Source organism: Apis dorsata, unplaced genomic scaffold (assembly GCF_000469605.1).
Source record: "Apis dorsata unplaced genomic scaffold, Apis dorsata 1.3 scaffold_317, whole genome shotgun sequence".
Taxonomy (NCBI): Eukaryota; Metazoa; Arthropoda; class Insecta; order Hymenoptera; family Apidae; genus Apis; species Apis dorsata.
The window spans coordinates 90,998-107,225 of NW_006263588.1; the positions used below are offsets into that span (position 1 = coordinate 90,998).

The 16,228-nt window shown below is 22.6% G+C and overlaps 1 protein-coding gene across 2 annotated transcripts in view; it reads left to right on the plus strand.

Annotated features, from left to right (window-relative positions):
* Nucleotides 1-13,688, plus strand: part of LOC102672712 (synaptic vesicle glycoprotein 2C-like) — a 19,116-nt gene extending 5,428 nt beyond the window's left edge. Inside the window, exons 1-11 of one of the 2 annotated variants that reach the window (XM_006617597.2) lie at nt 1,592-2,000; nt 3,732-3,782; nt 4,301-4,462; nt 6,497-6,659; nt 6,914-7,035; nt 7,293-7,531; nt 7,907-8,230; nt 8,659-8,794; nt 8,946-9,105; nt 10,848-10,975; nt 11,401-13,688. In XM_006617597.2, the coding sequence (XP_006617660.1) occupies nt 1,919-2,000; nt 3,732-3,782; nt 4,301-4,462; nt 6,497-6,659; nt 6,914-7,035; nt 7,293-7,531; nt 7,907-8,230; nt 8,659-8,794; nt 8,946-9,105; nt 10,848-10,975; nt 11,401-11,471 (1,638 nt within the window). In that variant the 5' untranslated portion in view covers nt 1,592-1,918 and the 3' untranslated portion in view covers nt 11,472-13,688. Of the gene's footprint in view, nt 1-1,591; nt 2,001-3,731; nt 3,783-4,300; nt 4,463-6,496; nt 6,660-6,913; nt 7,036-7,292; nt 7,532-7,906; nt 8,231-8,658; nt 8,795-8,945; nt 9,106-10,847; nt 10,976-11,400 lie in introns of those variants that run through there. The other variant, XM_006617598.2, reaches the window with a different exon arrangement.
* Nucleotides 13,689-16,228: the final 2,540 nt, after the last annotated feature.

The window sequence follows — 16,228 nt, forward strand, 5'->3', positions numbered from 1 at the left end:
TTCGACAGTTATAAACGGATATCAATAACACGCATTATAAAAATGTGTTGAATACATTTTCTTTACAATGGAAAATATAAATTCAATTCAATAGAAAATCGATTATCCAAACAAATTGGAAAAACTAATTACTTTTGATAAGTTTTTTGAATAATTAATAAGGAAAAACTAAATTTGTGAATATATCAGAGAAATGATTTGAAATTAAACAATTTTTAAATATAAATATTTATTAAAAAAATATTTACTTCATAAAAGAAATTATTTTATAAAAACAAATAATTTTTTAGATACTATATTAGAATGCAAATATGCCAATTTGAAGCAGATAATTTGAATCAAATAATCAAAATAATTAAAATTAAAATAATCAACATTCTATTGTTTTTTATTTCGAATAAATCGATCATATAATAATTTATATTTTAATATTAATATTCTAACAAAAATTTATTTCAATTTTTTAAATTGAAGTCATCATTTTTTTTCCTTTGTTAATAAAGAAAAATTTTCATTTTAATTAAAGAATTGAAAAATAAAAAAAAGATTAAAAAAAAATTAGTGTATATTAAAATTAAAATGGATACATGTTCATTACTGTTTTCAATAACTTTTCCAATCTTCAATCAAACAGATTAGTTTATTTTAATTATTATGTCCAATGTTTAAATTTCCATTATCTATGCAATTAATTATAAATAGCTTATCTAATTTTAAATAAATTATAATATAATATAAAATAAAAAGAATAAATTTTTTTCAGGTTTACAAAATTTAAAGTGTTATTTTTTTTATTTTAAACATTATTTTTATATTTTAAACATTTTAAATATCTTGGAATATTTACTGAATATTAAAGGTCTATATCGGATATTAAAGGTTTATATTGGATATTAAAATTAATATTTTTATTCATTAATGTAATATTAAAATATAGCAAAATATTTATTTTGTTTCATCATTTATTTTTATGAAATATTTGGATGTATAAATGCTATTTATATAAATCATAGTGAAATTTTTGTCTATATATATGTATATATGTAATGAGATGAATGAAAGAGAAGTGCAAATAATGTCATTATTTGAAGATTGATGTTCGAGAGAAAATTAATTCAATATAAAATCACAATGTCTATATTATAAATTCACATTTCAAGATTTTTTCAAATTTCAAAGTATTTTGTTCAAATTCAAATATAGGGTCATAGTATTCAAATTTTATTTTTTGTCAAAGAAATCAATTAACAAATTAACAAAATCAAATAAATATTTTATTCATATATCATTTTATATTATAATGTTATTTTATTTATTACATTATATCAAAGATTTTTTTTTCTGTATAAATGGATGATCTATTTTATTCTTTGTTAAAATAATTTTTTCCCTACATAATATAATTATATCCTAAATAATAAAATTTTCCGTATAATTTAATAAATTAATATTTATATTCCGTTGATAGAAAAAATCGAAATATATGATTGATTTATCTTATCTTAGACAATCGATATCGTTATCTTAGAATTAATAAAATGTTGCACACATATAAAGTTCTCTAAATAAAATTTCATTCCATTAAAAAAGTTCAAGTATAAAAAAAATATGTTTCATCTATTATATTTGCTAACAATAGATAAGAAGCACGCGAAGCTTAAGGCCACAGATAACCAAGAATCTATGCCTATACCTTAAGCCTATAAAGCCAGGGGGAATATTGTTGATAGCGGTTCAGGGGGGCAACCGTGATCGGTTGCAGTCGGTCACAGTCGGACTCAGTCGGTCGCAGTCATTCGGCCGATCTCGTAGCGAATGAGACTCAACGCGACTAGCCGTTGTTCAGTAAAGCAAAGCTGCTCTATTATACACCACAAAATCAGACGGCACTGCGATGCTTTAGTTGCGCGCGCCTACAATGTCGGGTGATATCGCTCGATTCGAGAGCGATCCGGCTGCCTCGAAGCCGCTAGTCTCGAATGTTGTCTCTACGTTACAAGGTAACCCTTCTTCTATTCCGTGTGTCGATAATTTTTCTATATTTAATTTGTTTTTCTTTCTTTCTCTTTTTTTTCTTATTATTATTAATTGCACATGTGAAATCTATGATAAACTGATATTTAGCTATGTGTATATACAAAGAGTGAATATTCAAATTATTAGCGTTTTGCTCGTAAATGGTGAAAAATAGATGATGTCTAAGTTTTTATATTTTTTATAAATGAAATAAAGATAGGCTAGATAGATTGTTTACGTTTTCGTCGCAGATTTTACATAATAATAATATCATAAAATGATGTCTCGAAATTTAAACGAGAAATAAAAATCAAAAAATGAGGGATGTATATAACTTGAATAAGTAAAAGAGCACGTTCTGGCACACATATTCAAATAGTTAAGCAGTAATTAAAAATTCTGTTGTGAATTCTCGACATTTGATAGTATCATTTTTTGTTAATAAACTTTTCTGTTATTCTTTCTTTGTCTTCATTAAATTTTAAGAGATTGTGAAAAATGTCATATTATCATTGACTTGTTAATTTAAAGATAATAATATTTCATTAAAACTACAGATAAAATTATATTTAATTCAAAGATATATTTTTAAGAATATTTTTTTCATCGAATGTGATATAAATATCTAATATAAACTTCTCAAAAAGGTGAGTCAATAAAATATTTTTCAATTTTTATTTATTTTTAGAGAATTATTTTTTTCTTATCTTTTATTTTTCAAATGATTAATTCCATCAAAAAAACCATTTAAAAAAGCATTTATAGTACATTCTAAAATATTCATTAATATTTATTATAAATGAATATTATTTAGGAATTATAATTCTTAAAAAATAGAAGTTTGATCATTCGTGTAGATCACGTGTTGTTAATATGTCGAAATATTAAATAAAATATTTGATAATTATTATTGAAACTCGTTGGCTCAAATCTAAATATAATTGAATTAATCTTAAAGATTACAAAACAGTGAACAATTCGAATTTAATTTAAGCTTAATTTACATTTAATCCAAAATTATATGTGGAATCAAAACAAATTATACCTATTGTGATATCAGTTATCTTGTTTAAATTTAGTTCAAAATCATTCTTTACGTCATATTTAAATAATTATCATACAATTAAATTTAAAAACATCTTAATGTATCTTAATATATCATAAAATTAAAATTAAATTTTTAAAAGCTTTATTAAAATTTCATCATAAGGAGCAAAAAAGAAAATAGATCTAATAGATAATCTAATAGTCAATCCAATAGATATAAATTAAATTCTAATTTAATTTTAATTGTATCTATTTAATTTAAATTAAATCAAATTTAAATTCGAACAAAAGAAAACAATCATAAGTATCAGATGATGATTCAAAGGTAATAAAGAAGATATATGTTCAAGACAAAGAATGCTTCGAGTTGGTGCAAATTGATGTAAATAACAAGTTAAAGTATTGCACGCTGACATGAGTTGAACGATTTGTAAAAAAGAGAAAAGCCTTCAGAGATATAAGGTTCATTTGCTTTTGTTTTTGATAGATTGATCGGGACGTTACTTCTTGTTCGAAGAATATTTTTATTCTTGCACTTGACGAGCACTGTAGTGGACTCTAACTTTCACATCAGCCTGTACCGTTTCTCTTTGCCTTTTTCTTTTTTCTTTCTGCTTCTCTCTGTTTTTCTTTTTACGAGTAATCATATTATTTTCTTGTATTTGCAGGCACTAAGCAAACGGCGGAAAGCGTGGTTCAAGATGCCGTTGACCAAACAGGTAATTCTTTCTTTTGTGATATTGAAAGAGGAAGATTAACGAAAAGAAATTAATTAAAAATGTTTCTATTAACTTTATATTGAAATATATTAGTCTTTAATATTGTATTTTCAATATTAATAAAAATATTTGCAAAATATTGAAATAGTACAATTTTATTTTTTTTTTCAATATAATTTCTTAGTTTTCATAAAAATAGATTTTCAATTTTGAGGAATAAGAAATAAGACATATTAAAATTATGGATTAATTAATATGCATTTTTATCTATTTAAATTGTTTTGAATTATTTTGAAAAGCTATTTTAATATGAATGAAATCTTGAAAAATGAAAAATCTAATTTAAATTGAAGAGGAATAGCGATAAATTAAACAAATGTTCTTTGTTAATTTATTAATAAAAATATTTATTAATTTCATCTTCTTCAATTTGATTTTTTCATTTTTTATTTGCACAAAAAATTACTGTAAAAGAATAAGATTCATATCAATCGTCGATTCTTGGCATCTATCCACAGGATTTGGCAAGTTTAACCTTAAGGTTATGGCCGTCTGCAGTATGATCTTTATGAACGTGGCTTTCAGTATAACAAGCATCGGTTTCATATTACCATCAGCGGCATGCGACTTCAGAATGACCACAATGGACAAGGGACGTCTGAGTGCCGCCCCCATGTTAGGTAACACTCGAATAATCAACACTGTAATCAATATTTCTTCCGGCATATGAACTCATTAATTGGTTTCATTTTTATCAAAAAATAACTATTTTTGATCATTACATGATACTTTCTCTTATTTAAGAAAATATTTTTTGAAATTTTTCTTAATTAACATTTTATATTTATTTTATAATTTTCTGATATTTTCTTAATATTCTGTTATTTAAAAAAAAAGAATTTTGAAGAGAAATACCATTTTTAAAAACAAATTTCAAGGTACAATATTTTTGCTTCATATAACATTTTTTAAATATTTTTTTAATTTTTCTATTAAACATAGAAACTTGTGTATACTGCGTTCGTCTTATTATTTTAAAATTATAATTTTTCACATGCCTTTATGCAATTCTTATACACGCCCTCGAATCGATCTAACTTCTGCGTATTATTATGCTAACTTTATGGTATTTCGTCAACACGTTGCTTGGCCAGGATATCAAGTCACATTCCTTTCAACTTAATATAAAGACTCTCGTAAAATTGCAAGTTATTTTCTACCCGCGCAAATATTTTCTGTTTTAGTTGTTCATTTTTGATGTCATTTTCGTAAATATGAAATCAATTCGCAAGTCTTTGTCATAAAATATAAAGAAAAATATTCGTGAATATAAGAAAAAAAATTTTAAGTTTAAGATGTAATTTTAAATATCATCATTTCTTTTTCAACTTTTATCGAGTTGACATTTTTTTAATCCATTCATCTTTATCGTAATTCATTTTTTTATCTAATTATTTTTTAAAACAAAGTAATACTTTAACTTTCTAATTATTAAGTTATAATGTGAATATTAATATTGATAATGATATTTAATGATATTTTGAAAAAATTTATACTTTTTTTTTATTCGTGTTTTTTATTATTTGTTCTCAAGTTATTTTTTAAAAACAGACATTATTAATAATTTAAAATATTAAAATAGTATTTTTCAAGTTTCTAACGAATCTATCTATTTTTTTCTAATGTTCTATGTATTTGCTTAAGCAAATTTTTTCCTTAAGTAATTTTTTTTTTTTCTTAAACAATCAATTGATGCTACTTGATAATAGCATAAATTTGCTTACAAATTTGCACAAAGAAGAAAGATTGTGGAATAAGATAAACGTGAAATTGATTCATCGCAGTTGTTGTCCGAGAGAAAAATTCTTGTGCAAAAGCATCAAGACAACGATGTTCTGTTGTAAATCGAATGCGACATAAATTAAATGAATCTTAATGCGCCTAAAAGCAGGGACGTATCATTAAAATTTATATTTTATAATTTTTCAGAATATTTTAAAATCAAAATTTATTTTTTTTATTTTTTCTATTTTTTGTTTCTTATTATTTTTTTATTTTTCAAATATTTTTTTTTTAAAATACATATATTGAACGAAAAAATTAATGCATTTGTAATATATTGTACGATGATGTATGTCTTTATTTGCTATCAAAGTAACAAAGAATCGAAAGAAGGAAGTTGATTAAGATAATTAAACATGTCTCTGGCAAGTGTATAAAATTAAATGTATTCATGAAAGTTGTAACGAAGAGTAACATCAACGTATTGCTGCAATCGAATAAATAACACTTGTTGAATACAAATAATTAAAGAACGCATGATGCTAAATGCTAAATATCTTCTTACGAATTTTTTTATCCAAACACAAATGTCATTATATCTAATAAAATTTTATTTATGCAATAACACTAAAATTAAATTAAAATATCAATTATATATAGGAATAAGAATTATATAATATTAATTATATGTATTATTAACATTATTATACAACTTATTTTTACAATACGAATATATTTGAGAATTAAATTCTTAAGAATTGCTTTCGAAAGTTATCTCTTGCTAATAGATACTATTTTAGATTGAATAGCAATTAATCTCTAATAGTTTATTCTCAATGCAGTATCTATTAAGAAATAATTCTTGAGAATAATTTTTAGTTTTACATAAATATTTGCAATCCCTTATTTTTAAAAGTTTTTGTAATTTGCAGGTATGTTAGCTGGTTCGTATATATGGGGTTGCTATGCGGCCATCAAAGGGCGAAGGTTATCCCTATTAGTTGCACTATTTCTACATGGTATCTCCGAATTATTGGCATCGGTAGTACCATTGTATTGGGTCTTCTTATTTTTGAAATTTCTCAGCGGTGCAGCGTTAGTATCAATCTCTTAAATTTAATCAATATATGAATTTATATAAATATACATTTAAATATTTTATTTTTTTAAAATTGATTTAATTCATGCTTTATATAGATTTAACAAATATCAACTCTCATTATCAATAATCATATTATTATTTATATTATTTATACTCATTTATAGTTTTTTTTTTTAGATGAAGACGAAATCAATCAAGGATTGAATATTATTATTTGTACATCTTTAATGTTTAATTATGTTTCAAGTATGAATGGGCAGTCAGCCGTTGTGTTTCTTTATCTGAGTGAATTCCAACCAACCAAACATCGGAGTAGAATGCTCTCGTGGATGGAAATGGCTTGGGTACTAGGAATGATAATCTTAGCAGGTAAATATTAATTTTTATTCGGTTAAAATTTTTATTTCAAAATGTTAATGAAATAATAAACAAGCACAATTTTTTACAAATATTCATAAAAATAAAATATCTTGATAAAAATTTAAATTTTATATTTTTTATTTTTCTAAGAATATTGAATATTAAAATCTTTAAAAAAATGTCAAATAAATATATTTTTTTTATTTATTTTTATTTTTTTAATGGATAAAGTCTAGACTAAATTGTTTATGAATTCGAAATTTCAGGTGTCGGATGGATTATTATTCCATTGAATGTGAACATGGTGACAGCTGGTTTCTCTTTTCATTCATGGAATTTTTTCGTTTTCATATGCTCTCTTCCAGCCTTGTCGACTGGAATTTGGCTGTTATTTTTCCCTGAAACACCCAAATACCTCGCAGAAACTGGATATAACGTTCAGATGTTGGATGTTTTAATGAGAATGTATTCGGAAAATACTGGAAAACCTCCAAAAGAGTATATAGTGAGTGATATTCACCTTTTTATAACTATTATTTAATAAATTAATAAAAAACATTAGAATTCTAAAAAGTTTAAATACGAAAATGAGAAAATTTTATTTTAAAAAAAAATTTCTTTTAAATTTAGAATTTTATATAAATTAAATCCCTTATTTTGTTATTGTCAAAAAGAATCAATTTTTTAATAATATAAATTATATTTACTAGTTAAAAAAAAATTGATTTTTAAAAATTAAAAGAAAAATCAAACAATATTTTTTCACACGTAACTAAAAGAAGACTAAATATTTTCCACAAAAAATGTTTCTAGCTAGAAACATACAAATTTCCATCACAATTTCAAACAAAACATAATAAAATTTCGGATTTGTTTTCAGACGAAACTTCGAAATTCTGAAAATAATAATTTAACCGATCTGGTGCATCGTATAATGCATATAGAAGAGAAAGAGGAAGTGACCGAGAAATCATTTCGATTAATGATAAAAGAGATATATTCGAAGACCATGATGATATTGAAACCACCGTTCCTTTGCAGAACGATTGTATTGTGTTTAATCGCCTGTTTCGTCACGTCCTCTTATTACACATTGACTTTGTGGCTGCCAGAACTTTTTCATAGATACGCGGACTTCCAGGAGGCGTATCCCAATCAGACGGCCAGTGTTTGCACTTTGAAGATCGAAAAAAATGTTACGATAGTGAGTTGAATGCAAGTATAATCTTTAAATAAGAAATTTTTTTCTTTAATAAAAATTTGATTTTGTGTAGAATGTTGACACATTTATGAGAAAACTTTGAAGAATTTTTAGATTCCAGAAATCAAAATAAGTAAAATTAGCATATAAAAATTCGTTGAAATTAATTATTAAATTATAAGCAATTTAAGTTTATTATATAATATTAGATAAAGCGAGGCGAGAATAGAGTGTAATAGAGACAGCCTCATTTTGTTTTTATTTCGCTTCATCTAACATAAATTTTAATTATTTAGGTAAAGATATAAGAAATATATCAACATTCTGTAGAAATTAGATAAAACTATTAACACAAATGATAAAAAAAGAAGAAAATAAAGAAAATAAATTTAATAAATTATTATTTTCATAAAAGAAATACATTTTCGCAGGATACGTCGTTTGGGTGCAATTCTAAAGTACAAACCAGTGTGTTCGTCCACACATTTATTTTGGGTGCCTCGTGTATTCCAACAGCTCTAATATTGCCATTACTAATTAACTATGTAGGATATAAAATTTTTCTTGGTGAGTAAAAATATATATTTTTTTTTATAATCCACTTTTTCATTAACATTAAATTAATTAATCATTAAATATTATGAAAAATTAATAATTGTAATTTTTGAAAAATTAATAGATTAATCAAATGTAGAAACATTTTTGTCTGACATTTCAGTGATAACAGCTTTTATTCCTGCTGTTGTTACGGCTTGTCTCTTCTTAGTAGAGACATCTACTCAAAACTTAATACTCTCGTGTGTTTTTGAGTCTGTCACATCAGTTTGCATCAGCGTGGTGTATTGCCTTTTGGTTGATCTTTATCCAACTCATTTGAGGTAATGTAATATTTAAATATAATCCTTAATCTTCTTTTTTATGTACATGAAAAAGAATTTCTTTATTATCTAAGAAATTTCTATTAACTAAGAAATTAAGATTATAATCAAGGAGAATTCCCAAAAAATTCCATTAATATCCCAACAACTTAAGATTTAATTTTAAATTAAATATTTGGAAATCAAATATAAATTTTCTAATTAATTTTTAAAATTCTTTAAAAGTTGCCAAAAATTTTCTTTTTCGTTCTTAAAACTATAAAAAATCATATTATTGTAATCATAAATATAAATTCAGATAAATAAACAGCATAATTAAATAATATGCTAATATAATTTATAAAAATAACATCTCTTCAACAATTAAAATATTGTGATAAAAACCGTTCAAATATATGATCTACAAAATTTATTTCGAATGACGCTTTCTTATTCTACGCATATTTTTTTTTTTTTCGATTTAAAATGCAACGCGAAATGAAATTAAATTCGTTGAATTTTTTCCTCTTCCTTTCCGCATCTCTTTTCTAAAAAAATATCGTAACATTCTTGTTTTTCCTCTTCTACAGATATCAGAACAAAAGCTTATCGTCTTTTTATCGATCGTTATAAATATCCCCGCACAATATAATTTATTTTTTCCTCTATTAACAGGTTTATTTATAATCCATAATCTTTTACAACGAATGAAGGATCTCTCGATCTCGATATATTCTTTCGAGTGTTCTCGTGTTCAGTACTTAATGATAAAATATTTATCTTTTTATATTTTGATCATTATCGTTATTACGATAGAATTGATCCAATTTTGTTTCAATTGATTTCAAAATATCCGGGTAAATAATCAGCTATTTCAATTTATTTAGTTATTTAATCATTTGTTGATATATTTTTTTACTTTAGAAATTTGTAGTTATATTTACGTGTATAGTCACTCATAAAAGTCTTTGTACATCAGAACGTCATTGTTATTTAAAAGTAAAAAATATATCAGATTGTGCAATAACAATGATAATTATTTTTTTAAATATAAAGTAGTAGTAAATCAACTCATAGTCTTCTCAATATAAAACGTTTGCAATGGAGTTATGCAGAATTATGATATTTGGAACAGGTGACATTTTTATAGGATGTACAAAGACTTTAGTAGATAATTCTATGTAATTTTATTATCTACGTATATTTTTCTTAAATATTTTTCAAAAAATTAAATTCGAACGGTTAGACTAAAGTAAATTTAATTGGATTAAAATTAATTATGTAAAAAGAGAATTGCACTATTTATTATTCTTATTATGAAATATTGAGAGTCGATGAATCGAAATAGAAATTGTCAATGGAATTTTTAGAATTTGCTATTATTATTTGTTTGATAGAATTTAATTATTCTATAACTAGGAATTACTATTTAACTTATAATTATAGTTAGGAATTACTATATAACTTATAGTTTCAAAGTTAATCAGATTATTATTAGTAACAGATGAATCTTATCAAAAATGAGTATCAAAAAAATCCATGAAATAAAAATTGCAAAAAAAGAAATTTCTTTCCTTACTTGTAATAATATTAAATAAAATATTGATAAAATTTAATTTCATATAATTAAATTATTTCAATTTTTTATATTATAATTAATATGATAGTTCGTTAAAAAATTAATTCCAATATAATATAGAATCCATAAAATTAAATGAAAAATCGATAAATTTTTTTAATTCTCGATTTTAATTCTATTTCAGAGCAATGGCGTCTGGTTTATCTGCTTTTATCAGTCGAATAGGCGCCATTAGTGGTACTTTAATGATCGGATATTTGATCGATGATTATTGTATATTAGTGATCGTCATTGTGGCTGCTCAATTATTCCGTATGTACTTTAATTTCCAACATTCTATATTTTTAATTAGCTTCAGGCTTATCTCGATATATTGTACCAAACAATTTGATTTATCATATTGAAATAGCGATAGTATCGCGATAATGCTTGTTAAGACTTCTTATTAGTAGACTATTAAAATTCATTTTATTTTCTACGATTTTGTATTTCATAAATATTGATATTTTTATATGTATTAAATAATCTTCGTAAATTTTTTTTATTTATTTTTATAACTAAATTTTATAATATTTTTGATGATAATTGATATTAATACTAATAGTAAATTATAAAATAATATAAAATTATTAATTTTAAGAAATATTAATAATTACTATTTATTTTAAGCTTTTATAAATTCATTATAATTTAATAATTATAAATATAGAATATTTATAAATGAAATTTATTTTCAGTGAGTGGTTTATTGGCATTATTCACACCAGGAGGAAGAAAAAAATCGAAAGCGGATATCGAGGATTCTTAACGAAAGTATAAATTAAAATAATAAGAAAAAGATAAGACGAAAAACGAAAAAATCAAGTTTTGTATAAAAAGAAATTGCCTTTTTTAACATATTGATGCATTTCGTTTGGAAACATATAGATAAATGTATCGATAAAAAAATTTATTATATTTGAGATAATTAGAAGATCTTTTAACAAGAGAAAAACCACTTGGAACAAAATTAAATATTTGTAATCATTTGATTTTTAAAAATGATTAATTATAATTAATCTTTTAAATTAACATTTATAGTTCAAGTCACAAGATATAAAGAAAGATACATATTTACTTAAGAAAATCAATCTGTGGTGCTTTAGTGGTAAATAATTTTATATCTGTTAAGTTCATCAATTATTACATAGGTATAAGAGATGAGAAAAAATGTAAACTCTAAACAGAATGAAGTCGAGTTTACAAATTTTTATTTTTATTTTATTTTTATTTTATTTTTATTTTATTTTTATATTATCCATATCTAATTCCTTTACAATTTTATGTTAAAGTAAACTTTATATTTTATTTCTCTTCAGATTTATCATATGCAACATATTATTCTATGATATAATGACATAAATATTTTTAATATGTTTTATGAGAAGAAAATCGAATTAATTTTAATTCATAATAAGAAACATTTCTCAAGAAAGTATCTATTATTAAGAAATAAGATAGTTTAGATGATCTTAATTTTTTCTCATCTCCTAATTGCAAAAAATATTATTCCTAAATATATATTATAATATTGCAATTAAATTTAGAAGAAAAATAGTGTTAAATTTACAGTATTTCTTTTTCGTTATTTTTAGAAAATTAATTCTTCACAACGAATTTATATATAAATAATGTATGGTGTCTGTGTACTTTCTGTAACAGAAATATCTATTTAATCATAACCGGTATCAGTGTTATGTAAATTTTATTAATACACACCGGATTAATGTTTAATACTTTAAGAGGATGGATGTATCTGATCGAGTGTATTTTGCAAATGCAAAGTTCTTTTACACAGGGTATTTTAAAAACAATACTAATCATTCATTGGTAAAATTTTTCAATTTTTTTTGTCTGAATATATTTGAAAATCGAAATTAATAATTCTATTCCATTCTAATCAAATTTTTTTCTTGTAAAAATTTAGTAATTTAAAATATCTAATTTTAGTCTTAAAATTGATAAAATTGGCAATTAGATTGATAAAATTTATTGATCTTTTTCTAAAAATTTGGTAATGAAAATGTTTGTAATGAAAATGATAATTATAATAATAGATAATTCTCTTCTAAAACACTCTATAGTTTATAGTCAAGTGTATATGGTTAGTTCATATGGCGCACAGAAAATTATGAATATTTTATGAACATTTAGTGAGCTTGAGAGATTAACGATGATGAAAGTATATATGTACAAACGTATTTTTTTTACGTTTTTGGAATATATTGAATAAGAATTTTCGTCGAATGTTATATATATACGAATACTTATAAGATGTTCTAGCTTAAGTAATCATTTTTAATCTCAAGTCTTTCATTTCTTTAATATTTTTCCGATATAATTGTCTTTTACTATTCTAATTTATAAGAAAAGAATAATAGCAATTATCTCTTTCTTTGAAATTAGAATTTAGAAAATGATACATAGAATGTAAAATAATTTGAGAGATTGTTTGGAGAAATATTCTGTGACAAAGATATCATTTGGACATATATTTTATTCTCAGAATTTATATACATTTTAAATTTTTATTGTTTAATCATAAAATTAATATTGGATTCTTCTTTAAAAAAATTTGAAGAATTATTTTAGAAAACATTCAAAAATTTTGAAATATTTAATAAATTTTAAAAAATTCTATCAATAAATATTCTAAATAAAATGGATTTTATTTTTAGTACTTATAAAGTACTGATATACTTTATAATATACTCAAACTTATTGCTATTAAATTGAATACTTTAAAAATCCTTTAAATTACATCTTTCATCTTATTTTAATCTCTTAATTAATTTTAATCTCTATTATTATTATGTATTAAGTTTAAAAATTTTTTTAAACCATCCTCCTAAACGATCTATCAGAAAAATTTTTACATTTGCTCTAGGAGTTTATATGATATATGTATACAACGGGAAAAGCTTCGAATATAGATTGAATTAATGTATTTAGTACTTAATGTAGTTAAAAAGATGCTACGAAAAAAGAATGCTCAATTTAAATAATTATTGCAACGATCTCCGCATATTATTACGCAGTGCTATGATTATATTGCTTTAACATTGCAACTGTGTGTGATAGTATGAATGGTTGATTCAATTGATAGAAAGTAATATTAATAACAAGACGATTGTATTTCCGACGCATTATATTCTTTTATTTTTCTATATAATATATAACTTTATATATATATATATGTATATATAAAACTTTATATATATATATATATACACACCAACTAAAGAAATTACAATAGAAAATAATATTCATACTGAACCTATTAAAAAACTGTCTTTAATTTTCTTTAAAATATTCTATATTTTTCAATTTTGGAAAAATTATATTATTAAAAAGAAATATAAAAAAAAATCAGTATTTTTCAATCAACTATCTTAAATATATAACTCATTTAAATAATTTCTATAAACTTAATAATATTCCATATAACAATATTAATTTTTATTATATTCATATTCTTCACAACAAATATATTATGCAAAAAATGAATACTATATCATAAACACAAAAAAACATTTAAGTAAAATCTACAAATCAATCATATTGATTCTCACAATTATAAAAATTTAAAATAACATCTATAAAAATAATTCCTTCTAAATATTTCAATATATTATATTATTTTATTTTGATAACAATAACTCTTCATGTAACTTTTTAATTTTAATTTCCATCAAATTTTTTTATTAAATTATTTAAATTAAACAAATTAAGATTTAATTTTTTTACAATAATAATAATAAAAATTGATATAATATATATCTTTAATAGATTACATATGTTTATATAAGATATCATAATTTTTATTGATAGAGATTAATCACAAAAGTAAACAATTGAATGATGAACAGATTAGAGACAGACATAAGCCTGTTAAGAGGTTAACAAGCAACACGTGTCGAAATCATGTCTACTGACCCACAACACTCCATCCTATTAGATCCAACACCTGAATCTAAATTAACTCGGTTCAAAAACGTATTATAACATAATTAGATAGCAAGTCGATCTAGGTGACAAGTAGAAACATAGATCGAGACGGTGTGCAAGTGTTCTGTGTAAGCGCGACAATATTGTCGTGCTCTCAATTTAGCTTAATCTACAGAATGTTAATATATTCGTGAGATATTTTTAGAGGATAGATTCCAAAAATTAAAATAAAACAAAAGTTGGTATATAAAAATATCAATTAAGATTTATTTATTAAGTTACAAACAATTAAAATTTGTGTTAAATGATGAAGTAAGATGAAAATAGAGCGAGACTATTCTGTCTTTGTTCCATCATTGTTGCACTCTATTTTCGCCTTGCTTCATGTAATGCTTAACTTAAATTGTTTATAACTTAATAAATAAGCAATCGATATTTTTGTATATCGACTTTTATGTTAGTTTTAGATTGACTCAGATCAACCGAAGAATCAGTTCTTTCTTTATCTTTTGTTATACAAAATATACATAAAATATACATATACATATATGCATATATAATATAGAAACGAAAGTTTAGAAATGTTTAAAAGTTTAATCTTCTTGATAAATTATCGCATTATATTATATATATTGTTAGATCATCGCTAAATAATGCAGTTTTCTTGGTATGTATATAGGTTGAAAAAATATTTGTAAAAATTTTTTAAATATTCCATTAAGAAGCTTTCAAGAAGAAAAATATAAGTTAGGAAACTTTAATAAATCTTTACATAATTTAAAATAATTTCATTTAATTTGTTTCATATTTTACATTAGTAACAATAATGATCATTAATAGTTGATTAAATAAAGTAAAATAAAATAAACATAAAATAAATTTCATAAAATTAATATTATTTGTAATTCGGCAATATCAATTGAGAATTATAATAAAATTATTATATTTCTTATAAATATAATATAAACATTCACATTGTAGTGATAATTTAACAAAATTTAAGTACCATTACTATATGCATATATACATACATACATACTTGCATGTATTCAAGAAATTTGGCTGGTGAATTAAATAGTCCTTCGCCGTGGCTTACATTCTAATTAAGGCGTCGCAACGACATTTCGAGAGAAAAAACTATGAACCATTCTGAATAATTCTTTTTTTTGTTTATTATACCCCTTGTGTTAGTTTTTAAAAATCGAATAGAATAACTTAAGAATATATATATCTATTAATTTATTAAACGATACTGACAATGAAATTTATCTAGGTTAGTGGTTCTCAATTTATGGGTCAGAACTTGTTTTATAAATTTATTAGTCTTAATTGATTTTTAATATGATTTTTATTCTAATATATCTAATTATATTATTATATTCTAAAAGATTATCACTATGATTCTTCATTATTTATTAATTTAATATTATTATTCATTAATTTAAAAATTTAAAATAATATTTCTATTTATTTCGTGTCAATAAAATTGTATTAATAGTTTAAATATTTCTTATCTTATGAGAAAATATAAATTATTTGAATATTAAAAAAAAAAACAATAGCATAATTCAATAGCAA